Raw genomic sequence first — 18,477 nt, forward strand, 5'->3', positions numbered from 1 at the left:
TTTCAAGTACAGCCAAAAACATTTGTTTGATTAAATTTTTGTGAATTGGAAACTTAAAGGTGTTAGCGTATTGTTCAAATAAATAACATGCTTACATATAACTCAAATTTTCTAATTGCTAATCTTAATTTGGCAAATTTTGGCAATTAATTTGTTAAAAAAAATTATCTTACATCAGACATCAATAATTACAAACAAACTTGAATCAATACACTTTTCAAGGAGGGCTGTCCATGTACAGTTTAAGAGAGTTGCAAAAAATTATACAGTACTGTTGTACACTGTGGGGAGGAAAAAGTTGATGCTGTCTATATGGATGTTTTTAGCAGTATTAATGGCTAATGAATTTGTTCTTATAAGACAACTTACTAGTTATGTGAATAAGGTATCAGTTTAAAATAATTTTCAAATATTTTATAAGTTGTGTCTTCAACATTAGGGGTTCATAAACTACCGTCCATGTAATTAGAGGAGGGGATCAAAAGTAAATCATTGTATACAACAGGGAAGGAGAGAATTAAAAATGGCTCAGAAACTATACACATAATTAATGGACAGCCGTAGATAAATGAAAATACTGTTCCAAACTGAATGACAAAATATTCATCTTTTCTGGAAAAGATCAAAACTAAAATTTTTCATTTATTCCTTTCTCCATCATCCAAGAGATGACACAACATTCACATTAGCATAAATTTCAGATAAATTCAATAATACATTAAATTCTTCTAAACTTGAACAATTAATTGAAACCAGCCAAAAATAACATCATGTAGCAAAATATATAAAGAGGTGAAATCCTGACTTAAATAATAATTAATAATAATAATAATAATAATTAAAAAGATCTATTGGAAATCCTCATAGCAGCCACTTCACGTGCTTGATTTCTATTATAAGAACAACTGACAGAATTTTTCATAAATGACAATCCAACCAGTAGACAGAGAAAAAAAATCGACAGGGCAGACTTATACACCTATTATTTTTAGTTTTAGTTGACATAAACAAAAAACATTTCCATTATATTCTGAATGTTGGATTTTCTTATTTTTGCAAAGTTTATTAATTCAATGGACTATCTGTTAGTTGATTAGAAATAAACTGGCAGACATGTGACACTTTATTACATCCAGAACAACTATCCATATTTAATAAGAAAAATGGCATGCTCTTTCAAACAAAGCAAACATCAACTCAAACATCAACATCAAATCTAAATGTTAGACAATTCCAGATGAAGACAAGATTTTGGGATTCCATAAAACACATTAGTAACTAAGAGGGATGAACATAAGTAGCCTCTATCTTTAATGTCTTTGACAAAGGGAAATAAAATCTAGTGTCATTTTTATTCTTTTAAATACTTCTCAGCAAGAGACATTAGTGACCAAACTTTAGCATTAATGGGTGTAATTCCCATAGCAGACCAAAGGCAAAGTCTGGTAATTAATATCCCTATCAATAACAATAGAGAGGCATTTGTAACAAGATAGTTTCCCCATTAAGAATCTCACAGAACCAAAATTGGATTTTTCACCATACTCTTCCTTTCCCATTCACCATTTTGAACTATCTCTGCCCTTTGGCCAATAGGCACGACAGAACAGAGACACCGTTATACTATATCAGGCCCGACTGTATGTGCCATGGTGGATCCAATTTAACATATCTCCAATCTCATTTGAAATCAAAAGAGTACTCTATAAAATATTTAGATTTCTAAGCAATAATATTGTGAAAATAATAATAGATTTAAGTGAATTTTATTACTGAAAAAAAAATAATTAGAAGACACAAAGAGATTAAGAATGGATTATCATTATTCAGAACGTAAAGTGTGTTCATTTTCTAAAACTTTTATGTGTTTGGCATCCAAATATTCTTAGTATTATAAAGTGCAGCTAAATAAAATTAGTTAATAGCAAGGTTGAGGCCGAAGTTTTAAACACGAAAACGTGTACGTCGGACGTTCAGTGCCGCATTCCTGTAAGTCTAGAAGTTTGACAATGGTATTTGGATAGTCAGAGGAATCATGCTTGACATTCCAAACACCATTGTCAAACTTCTAGGATTACAGGAAAGTGGCACTGAACATCCGACATATACATTTTCGTGTTTAAAACTTCGGCCTAAACCTCACTAATATTTCTTAACAACATAAAATATTCATTGCGAGAATACTTATTCTATTACAACAAATTTGGAGTGAGTACACCAAGTGTAATGTTTCAGAAGTTTATCATACCAAGTTTTAATTATGTCATACTCAATTAAAGTGAGAAAGAATATTTTCAATTATTCAAAATTTTATAAAACACTTTTAAAAAATTATTGAATTTTTACATTTATAAAATACAAACCTATAAATTGTTATAAATCATTCAAAAGTCACAAATAAATTGTTCATTAACCTTCTGTCAGGTACAATATAAAACCCATTAGGAAGATGGGCAAATATTTTATGAATTTTTACATCAGAAATAATATTTCTGATGTAAAAATTCATAAAATATTTGCTTAATAATCAAAAATATATCAGAAATATTATTTCTGATATATTATTCAGTTTTAAATCATCATTATTGTTACAAAATCAACACAAAGGACAAATTATAAATTAATCTTTATCAAACTCATATATACTTTATTATATCAATAATATTCCGGAAAGATAAAAACAAGTATAAAAATGATTCATCTGTATTTTCTATACTATATAAAGATTTTCCTGTTTTACTAACTATCGATCATGATTCATTTATGCCGTGTGTTATAAAAAAAAACAAATTGCATACATAATCAAAACAAATACATAAACATAAACAAATTGCCTTTTCTAATTTTTTTTCTTTCATATTTTGTTAGTAGCTTTTTATTTTATTGGTACATTGAAGTAATTACATCTTTTCATTTGTTTCTCATTCTTTTTTATCCATTTCTTTGACTGTTATTGGAAAATATTACTCGTAATACAATACTACTTTCTAAGTGACAAAATTGGTTTTATGGCATCTTTACAGAAAAGAAATTGCCATGTACTTTAAAGATTTTTTAAATTTTAAGAATGACAACCACTGTCACAAATGAGAGAAACAAAACTGCCGAAAAATAGACACAGTTACAGTTTCTCATTAAGAAATGACAATTCAAAATATTATGTGGTGTGTTAATTGATCAAATGCACCTGATGGAAGGTTATGTGAAGATGAGTAATTTTAATCTGAAAATTGTCAATCCGATAGCATGGTGTATAGTTTTAAATACCAAAATTTGTCTAATAGACGGAGAAGGTTTTAAATGGCCAAAAGGTTTGATATCGAAACTGTTATTACTGTATTTTGTATATTTTTGGGTATCGATGACAAATGAATTCAAAGGTTTCTTTTTAAATGTCAAGTTTATTTCAATATAAGAGAAAAAGTTGGAAATTTTCCAGCAACATTTCTGCAATTTTGCCAATGCAGTTTTTTAGTACAACCCATAATGAAACAACATTTATAATAGCAAATACTCTGCAAGATTATTACCATAAAGTAAAAAACAATAGAAAAAAATTTTCCAACATTTCAAATGAATTGAACCCTTAATGCTGGTTCAAACTGTACAGTACATATTTGTCTGGCACAACAAATTCACATGCTAAATAGTATAGCCACAGGATCTATTTTTGCTGTGTTAGAAGAGTATTATAATCCAGCAGCCAACAGAATAACATTTAGAGAACATAACCGGTATAGAAACAGACGAGATGTGGCCACCAGTCACAAGCAATCGATCCGGCAACAAATAGAAAACTCCATCCTAATGAAGAGTATTCGAAAACGTGACAGGTGGTGAGAGGGACGTATTTCTCAAACTCAGCACTGCCAGACCAAACAAGCACGCACGGTGCAAATCGGCCCCGAGTACACTTTGCTTCAATAACATAATCATCATACCACATCTAGATGATACTTTCCTTTATTAATGCATGTAAAATAAACAAAGAATTTGAATACAATATGTAGTCATTTTGGCATTTGTATGAATGAGCGCACAATAAATTAACTGTTCACCACTAATAAAGCAGTCTTCCTGCAACCAGACTGATCTACTGCGATCCCAGGACCACCGACTTAAGAACTTTATGTCGATGGTCCTGGCACATTTAAAGTTACATTTACATATTTTTACATAAAAAAAAAATACAACCATTTAAAAGTAGTGTTGCAAAAGTACCCAACACCAGTTATTTATTTTCAAAGTATTGATACTTAATGACTCATTTTCAGTACTATTGCAACACCACTTCTAAGCCATTATCAGGACAATCTCGTATTTATTATTTCATGTGTAATAAATTTTTCTTTTTACAAGGTCGCGCAGCGGTTACACTTTCGGACCGTCCCGTGACGTCACCGGAAGTAGGGTAAATCCAAAAGTTACGTAGTTGTGGGTGCGAAGAAAACTCCGAAATATTCGATGGATTGACTCCTCTTTCGGACGAATCGACCGAAAACGACCGGAAGTCACTTATCGACCGCTGGTTAGGTTAACGAGAGACTTCCGGTCATTTCCTTGATTAAAGCGCCGCGCCGACTGACCGATTCCGCGCTTCCCAAACGGTGGTACGCGTGCCCCGGCAGTGCGCGGCATTTTTCCGCCAAGTACAGTACCACAGCGCGAATATTTCGTACGAATTCCGCTTTTCGAGGTTACGAAAATCGCCCGAACTTGGGACTTTTCGTCGGGTTCGGGGAAGCGACTCACGTGTCGGTGAAGTCGAAGTATTCCTCTTCGGCCTCTTCGCCGGTGGAGGTGGGGGCGATGGCCGAGAGATGCTGCGAGTGGGAGGGAGCGCTTTTCGGCTCCGCAGCGTTTACTCGAAACTTCTTGAGGTCTTCGATCTCCTTCCTCAGACACTCGATTGTGCCCGACAGGTGCGACAGCTCCCGGGTGACCGCCCTGTTCGTCTTATAGTACAGGTAAATGCCGCTCAGCCCCACCACCACTCCCGCACCCAGGGCGGCGATCATGCTGAGTTTGTCTCGCAGAACCGAATCCATCTTTCTTTCCGACTATCCTCTCCGGCTCACGACACCATTTTCTTCCCAGCGCACCCTGCCGGCCGTAATTCGCGCTTCTTCCGATTCGGTTTAATATATTTAAAATAATTTGGTCTTTTTCGTTTCCCGTCCATTATTTACAGATTTTCCGTAAATATTTCTCGGCAGAAGTCAAAGTAGGCCATTCGGACATTTAAACTACCTCGCCGTTAGCGACAAGCCGTAATCCGTTCGGCGCGGAGTCTGGTGCGGGAATGACCGGATCGAATTTAACGAACTACGCAACCGATATAAGACGGATAATTCTCCTGCAAATTTATTATCGAAATTAAAATTTCGTTCGTCCCGAATAAAATGCAATTTCCCGAATATTAAAAATTATTCGCTGGCAAAATTTCTTGCCGCTAGGGGGCGTCGTTACTCGACTGTTTACGTTTGTTGAGCGAAGGTGAGAGATAGTAGCCATGTCGTTTACTTGCATAACGTGTCGCGTGGTCTTTAACCATCCCGAAGTTCAAAGGGGTCATTACAAATCAGAATGGCACCGGTATAACCTGAAGAGGAAAGTGGCGGAACTGCCTCCGGTTACGGAGGAGAAGTTTCAAGAGAAGGAATCCCAACACAAAACTGTGGAGATCAAACAGAACCTCGCCACTTATTGTGGGGTTTGTAGAAAAAACTTCGCTTCGATAAATGCTCTCGAAGCTCACCAAAAGTCGAAGAAACATCAACTGGCCGCCAAGACGCCGGATAAGGAGGAGTTTAAGAAAGCGAAACGAGAAATTCGCTTTCGAAGCGACGTAACTAATATGACCAGTGACGTCACTTCGTGTGAAGAGGAAGAAGTGATCGAAGAGGGGGACGACGACGACGACGACGACGAATGGGAGAGCTGCGATGAGACCGAAGAGTCAACAGGCGATGTCTGTCCATTCTGCGACCGCCGCCATGGGGACGTCGGAGGTAACCTGCGACACATGACGCTCCGTCACTCGTTCTTCGTGCCGGATCCAGAGTATGTGGTCGACCTTCCAGGACTGATATCCCATCTCAATCGAAAGGTGACGGAGGACCGCGCTTGCCCCTGGTGCAACAGGTGCTTTGGTTCGGCCATTGCTGTGCGGCGTCACGTTGCCGACTCCGGACATGCGAAGATTGGGCGTGGCAGTGACGGTCTCCTCGAGTATGCCGACTTCTACGACTACTCTTCCGGCTATCCCCGGGACGATCCAGAGGCGGGCCCAGCCCTTTTGGATGATGGTGGATGGGAGTTGGTTCTGCCCTCTGGCACCACAGTGGGCCACCGTTCTCTTGCTAGATACTACCGCCAGAACCTACGTCCCCATGACAGACAGAGAGAGGAGAAATCGAAGAGGTTAATGCGGGCCACAGCTTCCCGTTACCGGGCCCTGGGGTGGACCAGCTCTGCCGACGGACGTGCCGTCTCTGGGATCAGAACTGCCGGTTATGCCACGAGAGTCCGGTCTAGGTGGACCCTGAAATTGGGACTGCAAAATAATAAGCTGCAGCATCACTTCCGACCCCAAGTGACATTCTAAGTTTCTCTGCCTGGCCATCCATTTTTGGACAGAGTACGGAAAATAAATGGACTTAATTTGTGTAAAACTAGTTTGTCATAGCAGTGATGGTCAAAGCAATGCTAATCAATAAAATGTTTTGTATCGCATTAATGTTGGATTTTTCAATTATTATTATTTTATTTTGAAGTTTCTTGAAAATTAACTCTGTTCAAAAGAAATATTTTCATTTATTCCATCTTAACAATTTTAACAGTGGAGATTACATGTCTTACAAATTGTCTAGATGTGAGTTAAAATTATTTTAACTGAAAACAAGTTAAAAATAAAATTTTTTTGTAAATTTACTCTAATCCTGTTTAAAATTTATTATTAGGCATAACCGAATGACACAATTTGTCTAGTAATTTTCCAAAGTTAAGTTTAGTGAAGATAAATATATGCTGGTTCTTATTTTAACTGAAAATTATAAATAATTATTTAACAATTGTTATACTGTATTTTGAACCTTGAAAACTTCAATAACAATTTAACCGAGATTACTACTAACCAAATGTTGATTTTCTCTTCATTAACTGAGCTTAGAGGACTAGGAATTTGCTAATTGTCAAAAAGCAGCTATAAACTTTGAATTACTTGAAATACAGAAACTACGATTTGAGTATTAAATGAAATGTTTGATTAAATCAAACCAATTCAACAGATTTTGGAAAATGATTTTGCAAGATAAACTTCCACTTGGGCAGATGCATTTTTATTATCATCCTTGAAAATTTAATCCTTAAACTGGATTAAATTTCTAAACTCTAAAATTACCTGTACATATGGTAAATAACTTTGAGGTGTTACTGATAAGTGGGAATAAGTAGATAAGACTTAGTTTCATCATTGCTTCAGATATAAGATGATGCTAAAATGTATAATTTGAAGATTTATTAATAATTGCTAGTAACTCGTCCTGAATATAATTGAAATAGCAAGTGCAAAGAATAATTAAAACACTAGTTAATACTGCATAATTAGCCATGCTTTTTGATGCCGAAAACATTAGAAATGCCCATTTGTTTAAAGGTAACAATAAATGTCTTAAATGACCATGATTACAATTAGCAGAATTACTGTATAGGACACATCTTAGAAACAAATAAACACATTTGTAGAAAGTCAATTATATTATTTAATTTTATAAAGTAATCAGTGTAATGTAGTATAATAAAATTATAAACAGTTTTATTTGGGCAACCAACTATTTTGGATTTAGTAATTTTTCCAAGGTCCATAATTTCTACTTTATTAAATACCCTTTCGTATTATAATTTATATATCTAAACAAACTTTTAACATATAATAAACACACAAAATACTTTTACTAATACCTACAAGTTTTTATATTGTGATGTAAACATATAGGCACAGCTAAAAATGTTGCCCTGGTAAAAGTGCCATTTCATCAAGTGATTTTTGGATAGTTTCAAATGATGTGGTGTGATATCAACTGATGAAATTATTCTAAATAACCAAATGACATAATATTATTGACATAATATTACTTGATTACAAGTGATACCATTTTACATTATTTGAAACTGTCCAAAAATTCATTTTAGACAAAATATCACTTGATATCATTTCTGTAGTGCTGTCTGATTGATTTTAAATGATACCAAGTGCTATCAATTAGCTATATGATTAAGTCTGAATTAGGAACAAAATTTCTTCAAGAATAATATAAGTATCCTTGTCTACTGACTGAAATTCATCATATTTCATATAAGCTTAATTGATGTTTATTCTACTATTAAATAAAAGGCATTTTTAAACAGTTAATAGGAGTCAGAAATCTTTAAAGATAAAATGTTTTTCAAAATATTTTCTGGACATAGCGTCAAGTGATATAAGGCGATATCAAGTGACGTCAATCACATGATAACACATGGTATTAATTGATGTCAAAGGTTTGAAAATGGAAACATGAAAAGCATTTTAACAGTCCAGGAAAAGTGATATCACTTGATGTCAAGTAATGTGTTATATGTCCTACAATTGATATAATTTGAAATCATGCATTAATGGTATAATTTCAAATGATATTTTTACTAGAGCATGTCTGTTTATTTCCTAATATTTAAGCATTAAACAAATGTGCTTTTCTGTTAAAGTCAAATGTTATGTTAATTAATATGCATCAATGTCCTTAATTTAAACAAATTATTCTTACAATCACCATAACAGTGTATTTCTATTAATAGGACTTATCACACTGGTGTATAAGATTACAGCAACACAGTCACACAGATTAAAATTGTTTTATTTACAATTACCTGACTTAATGTTGGTAACTTTATATCTTCCATTTTCTTAAATACCAAATTTCCAATTTTAATTTTTCAATTTCTCTCTGTGTGTTTTCTGTACTTTGCATTTTTCTTTCCACCAGAATTTCTGCTATATATATTATTAAATTATTGATGCATATTAATTAATGAAGTTTTTAATGCGACAGTGAAATGGAAATTAAAGGGAACCACTAACCCCGATCCTTGCTCTGGTAGGCCCAGAATAGTGTCCGAACACTGAAACGTGTTGTGCGAGCTAATCGCCAGTCAGCCTTGACCATGATCACAGAGGATTTCCGGAACACGTCAGTCACACAGGCCAGTGACAGGACTATCCGCCGGGAAATGATGGGACTCGGATTTCATGCTGCTACAAAAAGCCCTTGATCATACAACTCAATGCACGTCGCTTGGAGCAACGTGCATTGAAAAACACACAAAAAAAAACACCGTAATTGGGGCGTGGAGCAGTGGAAACCGATCCTGTGGAGTGATTAATCACGCTACATGATATGGCACTCGAATAGACGCGTGTTGTTGGGCTGGATGCAGATGAACGCACCTAATTCAGCATTCGTTGGAGTGTGTTGTACAAACTTTGAAATTTGGTGGTGGCGGTGTTTAGAACAATTTTTCCTGGATGGATGTGGTCCATTGATTTTGGTGCTGGGGATAGTGAATGCCAAGACATACAACATGCTTTCCACATATTCCACATTGTGGCAACAGTTTGAAACTGGCCCTTTTCTGTTCCAGCACGATAATGCTCCAGCCCATAAAGCAAGGTCTACAACGACATGATTTGAGGAAAATCATGCAGGTATGCTTGACTGGCCTGCTCAAAGTACCGATCTCAACCCCTTCGAATCTTTGGGATGAGTTGGAGCACCGATTGCGTGCCAGACCAACTCAATCAAAAAACACCTTTGAACTTTGAACTAATGGAGGCAAATTCTATCAGCAGTGTATCAAAACTTATTGGAAAGTCTACCCAGAAGAGTGAACGGTGTTATATCAGCAAAAGGAGGTCCCATCACCTACTAAATACATGGTCTGGACCTTTCAAACCAAAAGAATTAGGTGTCCCATGACTTTTGGCTATATAATGCAGATGCATTAGCACGTCTGACAATACGAATCTTTCGAAAGAACACATTCGTGTGCTGTTCTCTATCATTTCAAAAGTGGCCCAATGCATCAAAAGCTCATGATCTCATATGCGAGGCATTTGGCGAGGACGCAGACCTGCTACAATTAGTACAAGAAATTCAAGTATGGAGATTGCTTGATTTGAGACGAATCCCATCCGGGCAGCGATTCCACCAAGGACGACGATATTCACCTGCAACTGATAGACGATAATACACGGATACCCACCAAAGAATTAGCTTGTCAACTCGAATGTTCCCATATGACCATTGCCAATCACTTTTACGCTCTTTGCAAACTAGGCTTTATAAACAACACGGGTCCACTTCAGACAGAGATCGCTCGCGAACTAAAAGCGTGTACAAAGATTCTGACCGCCCCGGACGCTTAACGCTGCCATGTAGGACGCACTACAAATATGACGCGCATGCATTGGTAGTAAACAAAGGTCAACCAGCTGTTGCAAATGTCAAAAGACCAATAGGGCAGAAAGATATGATCTGAATTTGTTGAGATGTATGTGGCGTCATTACATATTGAACTGCTTCTGACCAACAACACGAAAGAACTGTACAAGAGGATCGCTCGAAGCAAAGATTAATTAAAGAACTTCGTCCAAAAAAAGACAAAAGTCCGATACTGCCACAGTAACATGTAGAACAAAAACGATCTTAGACAAGCCGGGAGATTCTGTCTCGTCCACCTTACGGCTCGAGATTCGGTGTCAACCGACTAACGCATATTTCGTGCCCTGCACAACCATATTGCCAACATACCGCACACCGATAATACCTGACGCTCGAGACTCTTCAAAGAAAAACCCGTTATTCTATACTCACGGGATTAAGTTTGCAGCAAAGGTGGCGCAATGAGATGCATGAGGGCAGACAGGATTGATTTGGAATCTGTACAAATAGAAATGTTGGTGTGATTGCCGGGAAGGGTGGAGGATTGCTCGAAGGATAGACAGCTCTTTGGTTAGGCGGAAACCCACCCCATAACTACTGATACAGAATTCGTATTTCTATTCCGGCTAGATCAAACTCCGATTTGAACAAAACCTGCTTTTTTTTATGTTCTGGATCCTTCTGTCAATTGTTTAATCTATCGATCAAAGATACAATTAAAGGACAGCAAACGACATCGAACAAACTATTATAAACCGATATTTGTTACGGTAAGATCTGACAACACAGAGAGCGAGGGACGTGCAAGACAGACGGCCCTGACTAATGTATGAGTGGAGAGCGCCCGGTCCAAGTAGAACCCCTAATAAAGCATTCAGAGTAAGTGTCTGTATTCCTGTCTCGCGGGGGTCTTAAGTGCATCACGAAGGGCGTATAAACATTAAGTAAACCACATAAAACAATATTCAAATAATATTTTACTATTGTATTCGTACAATAGTCCTTGTGAAATACTTTATCTGTATTTTATCTCAAAATAATAGAGATAAAATATTTTATCTGTATTATATCAATATAGAACATACTGTAATCGGTCGTATGAAAATACAAAGAGCGAACACATGCATTTTCGTTACTTTCCAAAATTTTTAAATAATGCAACTCTACTGTTTCCGAACTTTGGATCTTCTGAAAGACAATACAACGAAATACTCTTTATTTGCTCTTGAACTGAGATTTTTATTCTTTCCGACTCATGGACAGGCCCCACGAGATGGGGTGCAGCCAGGATGCTGCCTAGGGGCTCATCAGAGAGGGAACATTTTTGAAAAATTGTTCGAATAATGAAACAACTTTGGCCACGGGTTAACTTTTATATTAAATTATTTTTCTACTTCAATATTATTGTTATTCGTATAAGGAGGTTCTCCGAAAGGGGGACCTAAAGCGGTCTTTGCATCAGAGTTGCCAGGTCTTACATTTTCCTGCAAACTTTACGTATTTTTCGTACATTTTACAGCTTACGTTTTTGTTTTCCCCGTAAGACGATTTCTCCCCTTTTTCTCCTCGCATCCATACATATCAAAAGATTGTATTTAAAAATTCCGATTGGTTTGGTTTGTTTAAGTTATGGCAACGCAACACATGGGCGATCTGTCTAGGGCAATAGTTCCCAATTAGTGGTACGCGTACCCCCGGGGGTACGCGAAGTTGCATGAAGGGGTACGCACGGCAATCTAAAATTGGTCGATTTAAAATTTAAATGCATGAGATGAAGCAATAAAAAAAATAATGGGTGGACCATCAAAAATTCGGCAATTTACAACATGATGTCGAATGCACAAATTTCTTTATTTATAACTAAAAATATTCTCGAAATTTCATCAAAAAAATGCATTTGCGACAATACCTAAATGAAATTCTTACGCAAGAAACAAAAATTGTACAATTAACACAATTTGTTTTCGCAAAATTAATTAAAAAAATTTTTGTCGCTATTGCGAATAACTCCACCGACCACCTTCCCATCTCTGACCAAGACGAATTAATAGACATTTCATGCAACAGCAGACTCAAGAGTTGTTTTGCAGAGCAATCACTGGGTAATTTTTGGGCTGACCTAAAAGACATTTATCATGTCAGCAAAGCGGCAATAAAATNTGTTAATTAAACATTTATTACTTATTTTCTTTATCCTGTTTATATATTAATTATCATGCGAACAATGAATGTGTGTATAGTTTTACATAGACTCAAAGCTATAGATTTTAGCAAATTTGTCGGCGTCAATCAAGAGCGCAGCATTTCTGCACAAATTACTCTGTAATCCTGTTACAAACAGGCTGTTGTTTACAGATTTATTGTATCCATGCCATGTATGGAACATGTTAAAAATTTGTAGTCAAATTTAGTGCCTTAAATTGTGATGTTTTATTATGTCATACAGACATTATATGAAGGCCAAATTTTTATTCGAACCCAGCCATGTTTTTTAATGCAATATGTTTACACCATGATATATTATATATTAAAATTTGTGATCACCAAAAAATAAAATCTGATATTACTTTCATAATTTATTCTTATATCTATTACCTAATGAGTTTTTACTTTGCATAAAGTACAGGGTACTGTACATTCAGATTTTAAAATAACAAGTCCAACCCATATGATCAAGTGTCTGTTCTAATGACGTAGTCATTCATGTATGTGTACAACAGGCCTACTTTAGTGTTATGTTGCTCAACCATTGGCCAAATGGCCATGGTGTGAAGTTGTTAAACTACAGTAGTGGGGAATACAAATCTGAGGCAGAATCTTGTATAGATTGGGCTATTGTTCTCATCCCTTATTGATTATGGGTGTGCATGATTGGAGTTGCCCATAATTCGTAACTGGTCAAAGATGGAATTTTTAATTATACTCATCATTGGTTTGGTCAGGCCCACAGTGCGGATGGTTGGATGGTGACGAACAGGGTTTGACATATGAAAAAGACCTCCTTAAACCTGCAAAGTGGCTAGCTGAGACTTTACGACCACTCGACCATATACTCATTGACAAAAAAGTTATGCATAATTCTCCAATTACTGCAAAACTGCACACAGCAGTCTCAGCTAGATAGGTAAATGATTACAGTTGTGGTCAGATTGCAGTCTAGATAATTCCTCCAGAGTGTCAGCCAACCTCCCTCCATTGTGGGCCTGACCGAACCGATAATGGGCTTGCTAAAAGTACCCTTTTAGTGTCTACAATGCGAGAAAAGTTTTAAAAAAGCAGTGGTAAATTTGCATGCTCGGTCTCGTTTGCAATAGTGCCATAAATGATCTATTGTTTGGGAACGGATGACAGATTGGCAGGGCCCTCGAGAACTTGTATGGGGGGCCCAGAAGTAGGTCGTTCCTCCTTTGTCTCTTATCGGGTCCTTTTAGCCATTTTTTAAACAAATAAAATACATAAAATGTTTCTTTATCAATAAAAGAGTTTTAAATAATTCATTTTCTATGAATAAAATAACAATTTTATAGGGGTAAGAACTACTGCGGACATTAAATTTTCTTAAACATCTGTTAGACTAATGCCATGCACGAGTGTGAGGGACATAGAGGCAGTTGCAACATCTATGGGCAAATCTGTCGCAGAATACAATACAATACAATACATTAATACCAATATGTTCGACTGTATCGACGTATGCATGAAGGCAAGGGAAGTCCTACAAGGTACTAAAAGTTGCTTTAAATTGTATCATTGTTTCACAGGAAATTTCCTCATTGCTATGTTGTTGTAATCACTTATTACCATTGTCATTATGATTACAGTAAAATGTTTCATTTGACCATGAAGAAAGTTTCGTAACTTCTTTCTTCTCCCTCTTAGTCAACTGTATTGTGTTATTCTGTATATCTACCTAAATTGTAAAAATGAATAAACCACGTTATGAAAAAGAAATTGTTTTTTTTTAAACTCTGCCCTTTTAAAATTCCTGCGCATGGGCCTGGTTTATTGACGATGTAATATTTTTTAAGTGATGGACGAGATGTTAAGGCGTCAGCCTACCGCTCTTGGGACCCAGAATCGAATCCCGTTGGGCAACCTCAAGAATATGCTTGGAGATCTCTCGGATATATCATTCCAACCTTCATAACTCAGCTAGGCCCACAGTTTTCTTTATTCCAAGATTCTCCATATGGTACAACCGAAAATACGCAATATAATAACGAAGCAAAGTTAACAATATAGAAATACGCTAGAAATAAAACCTTTGAAGAACTAAATAAATTTAATATAACTTATAAAAGAATGCTATGACGGAAAAAATATGAAAGAATTTCTATGGTTATAAATAAATAAAACGAGCAATTATTAAGTTATTTCATTTAAAATATATGCTCTCCGCCTCAAATTAGTAATGGCGCCCCTTTACATCAGACTTTTCCTTTAACAATAGAGTAGTGTTGGTCATTTATCTAACACTTTTAGCGGGAAATTTTTTTGAATTGAAATAATATAACTTCCACTTTGTATCGGAAGTTCTTATATAGTTAATCGGAGCCTTTTGCCCATACGATTTCCATATCTGGTTTCTTCTTTCCTCTATCTAACTCCTTTCTCGAGATTGAGGAAAGACAGTGGGAATTTATAGGTCTACAATTTTTTCAAATTGCAGCCTAATTAGATATCTTTTCTGACCTTTCCTTAATTTAGAAAGGTGGAATTCCCTCCTCTTTCCTTCTTCCTTTCCTCATTCTCTTTTCCTTGACAGAGAACTGAGCAATGGACTTTAGATGTTATCCGTATTAAAATTTTTTCTATATAATTTTTCACGTTTATTTTATACGTTTAGGCCTATACATTAGTACTATATATTTCATTAACATTTCTTAATAACTAAGAAATAAAGATAAACAGTTTAATATATATTTTGTTGTTCGGTGGCCATTTATATTCTGAACGCTTACAGACGGTTCTATATCAAATATTTTATTTATTTCATTTCACTTGTTTTATACAGTAAAATCTTGTTAATTCGAGGAAAGAAAATTCGGATTTAGACTTAAACAGTTTGATTTAACTTGTGAATCTGTATGTTGGACGATCGGGGAAAGAAAATGACTTCGCGTTATCCCTGTTTAACAGGTTCCACTGTAACTATTACACATCTACTATGAAGTAATGCTAAAATAAAACGAAAAAAGGAGTTAAATTATTGTTTACTGGTATCATGTTTTCAATGGTACTTTATGGACTATTTTCGTTCTGGCAATTGCTTGAGGGGTACCATTTTGCGTAAATACTTTTAAATTAACTGCCTCTTGGAATATATTAACAAAAAGTACTTTGTAAACTATATTGTATTCTTGTTTTCCAGTTAAATGATTAAGGACAAGTGAAACTAGTATCCTGAGATCGAATTCGAATACGTCAGGCCAGCTTCTCACCACCCACATGTATATAACTAGTTGTACCCGGCAACGCGTTGCTGTAGCTCAAAATGTATCTATTACAAATGTATAACACTCCCCACGGGAAGGAATTTCGAAAAATCCCTTCTTAGTGTACATTCTCTTGACGTACCCTATTAAAACGCAATCAAAAACGCAAAAAACCGCATCTAAAATAGTAAATAGAAGCCGAGTTCTTCACGGTAAGCCTTAATTTTGTCCTCTCCTCTGCGGGGGGGGGGGGAATTTCGACATCTATATAATATAAAAGTTCGGACACGTGCAATGCGTATCTCGCCGACCGCACAACTGCGCCACGCGGTTACCTATCTCGTATACGTACGCGTCTTGCCCCTCGCCACCCGCTGATACCAAAAATATAACTCTTACTTAGATATCTTTTAATTTATATGAATGTTTAAAGGAATAATATACAGCCTATGTCCACCCTGAAAGTCCATTCTAAATATTGGTGAAAGAATTTTTAAAATCGGATGAATCGGAAGATTACCTCTTACATCCAAACTTACATACAGTATTTTACTTTATTACTTTAATCTTTATGAAGGATGTTTATATTGAATATTTCATTAAATAATAGAAAAAAATGTTTTATTTAATTATCTTTTACAGAATAACAAATTACGAAATGACAACATCTATGTCTCTTTGGCCTTCTCCCGAAGAATTTCAGGTAATAACAATTTTTTATTCATGTAATAGAAAAAATTTCATTCAAATTTTAAAAAAAAATGTGTTTTATTTACAGTACAATTATCAATATTATGGATTTAACTATTCTTCATTCCGGTAAACAACTTTTTATGATAATTTCATATAGTTTTATTTTAATGGAAGAAGTCTATAATGATAGTTTGCAATATATCTTTAGGAATACGTATGCTAAATTGAATGTATATTATGCCACTTTAGAAGAAACTATTTATGCCCAAAGACCAGTTTACCAGGTAGAGATTATTCAATAATTACTTATAATTTGAAAATTTTTACGCTTATACTCGTATTTTAATATTTTCTTGAAAACTTTCTAGAATAGCGAATGGTACAGTCATTTGGGAGGACAGCTTGGCCTGTGGTTAGGAATCTCACTTCCAGCAATTTTCGATTGTATTGAAACTATAGTGTTATTAATTCATCATGCCATTATAACACATACTCGAAAATCTAGTAGTAAAGAATAATTATATAGATTTATTTATTGCAGTAATTTTTATATCATTTTTATAAAAATTTTATTTAATACAGTTAGAATCACTGTATTATAGAATAAATAATTTTAAATTACATGATTGATAATACAGTAATAATTGTTGATGGTCTTAATTTAAATCAGCATTCAAACTATATAACAATTTGTTTCTTATGGTATAATAAAAGCATTTATATAAGTAAATACTATATTGCAATATATAAATAATTAATATTTTAAATTTAAATTGTTTAAATATACGCTATAAGCGAATGAATTTAATCCCATCAATACTTAGCTAACAATTAAAATGCATACAGTATAACAATATTAAATATAAAAATTTTAATAATATAATTGTAATTATTGTGTTAACAATCATAATTTTAATCTATTATAATTTTTGTTATTATTGATGGAAGAATATGAAAAAAATTGTTAATATAAAACCAAGAAGTAAGAAAGAATTAGTAGCTATCGAAGTGGCCAGTTGGCTTTCCAAAAATAAAACAATTAAGAACGAATTACTAGACACAGCGTTATTGGAATATCTTCAAAATCGCTCGGATTTAGTTGAACAAAATATTAATAGAAACATTAAAAAATATAAGAAATTTCTGGACAACAGGGGCGAATCTACATTACGATCTTTGCCACTGGATAATACAAGTGTTTCATTAAAAACTAATCTGTTGACTTTGATTAAACAACAGGACTTCCAATCAGCTCTTCTAAATGTGTCTTATATACTTAAAGCAGCTGTAAATGCGGACAGTGTAAAAGTTTCATTATTAGATAAAAGTATCTTTAATCCAAATACAGAATACGAAATATTTCGAGGAAGAAGAACGATTAGGTTTTATTTGGTATCAAGTCAAGTCAATATCATAACTATTGTGAGATTAGCCAAGGGTATAGGGTTGATCCTATACCTCTTAAGCCCTGGTCACACTATGCGATTTCTAGCCGCGCAGGCGACTGCAACTGCAACAAGCGCGAGTCTTCTCGTGGTCACACATTGTTCGTTGACGTTGCAACTCGGAAACACGTGACCCTATAATAAACCAATAAAATTACAGTAGCTTGTTTTTGACTACTTTCGTGAGTTTGCCGATATTTTACGTTCTACTTCAGAGTATTTACGGAATTTTAGCCACTTTTCTTATTAAAATAGCAAGCAGTTCCTTTTCTGGAATGAATAAAAGAAAAAAGGCGATTATTTTAATAGAGCTGGCGAAAATACATGAAAAGATAAAATCTTCGATAAAACGAAGAATTAAAATCCCACAGGTATTCGTGAGCCTGAATAAGCTCGATCAATCTCGATTCTGTAAAAGTATTAATC

At 35.0% G+C, this 18,477-nt stretch overlaps 3 protein-coding genes across 4 annotated transcripts in view; 2 read left to right on the forward strand and 1 right to left on the reverse strand.

The window, feature by feature from the left end:
• LOC111613210 (regulator of microtubule dynamics protein 2-like) overlaps positions 1-5,230 on the reverse strand; it is a 34,238-nt gene extending 29,008 nt beyond the window's left edge. Inside the window, exon 1 of one of the 2 annotated variants that reach the window (XM_023354560.1) lies at positions 4,753-5,225. In XM_023354560.1, the coding sequence (XP_023210328.1) occupies positions 4,753-5,048 (296 nt within the window). In that variant the 5' untranslated portion in view covers positions 5,049-5,225. Of the gene's footprint in view, positions 1-4,752 lie in introns of both variants that reach the window. The other variant, XM_023354561.1, reaches the window with a different exon arrangement.
• Positions 5,231-5,442: 212 nt separating this feature from the next.
• LOC111613209 (zinc finger protein 622-like) lies at positions 5,443-7,039 on the forward strand. Its single transcript, XM_023354559.1, has one exon. It carries the CDS (start codon positions 5,513-5,515, stop codon positions 6,605-6,607), a length of 1,095 nt encoding a protein of 364 aa, XP_023210327.1. The 5' UTR covers positions 5,443-5,512; the 3' UTR covers positions 6,608-7,039.
• A 1,534-nt stretch (positions 7,040-8,573) lies between these two features.
• LOC111613207 (FMRFamide-activated amiloride-sensitive sodium channel-like) lies at positions 8,574-17,124 on the forward strand. The gene is made up of 5 exons (XM_023354556.1): positions 8,574-8,606; positions 16,556-16,616; positions 16,692-16,732; positions 16,815-16,890; positions 16,975-17,124. The coding sequence occupies exons 2-5, from the start codon at positions 16,572-16,574 to the stop codon at positions 17,122-17,124; spliced, it is 312 nt and encodes a 103-aa protein (XP_023210324.1). The 5' UTR covers positions 8,574-8,606; positions 16,556-16,571.
• Positions 17,125-18,477: the final 1,353 nt, after the last annotated feature.

Source organism: Centruroides sculpturatus, unplaced genomic scaffold (genome assembly GCF_000671375.1).
Source record: "Centruroides sculpturatus isolate CEXI.00-Female unplaced genomic scaffold, Cexi_2.0 scaffold1936, whole genome shotgun sequence".
Classification (NCBI taxonomy): domain Eukaryota; kingdom Metazoa; phylum Arthropoda; class Arachnida; order Scorpiones; family Buthidae; genus Centruroides; species Centruroides sculpturatus.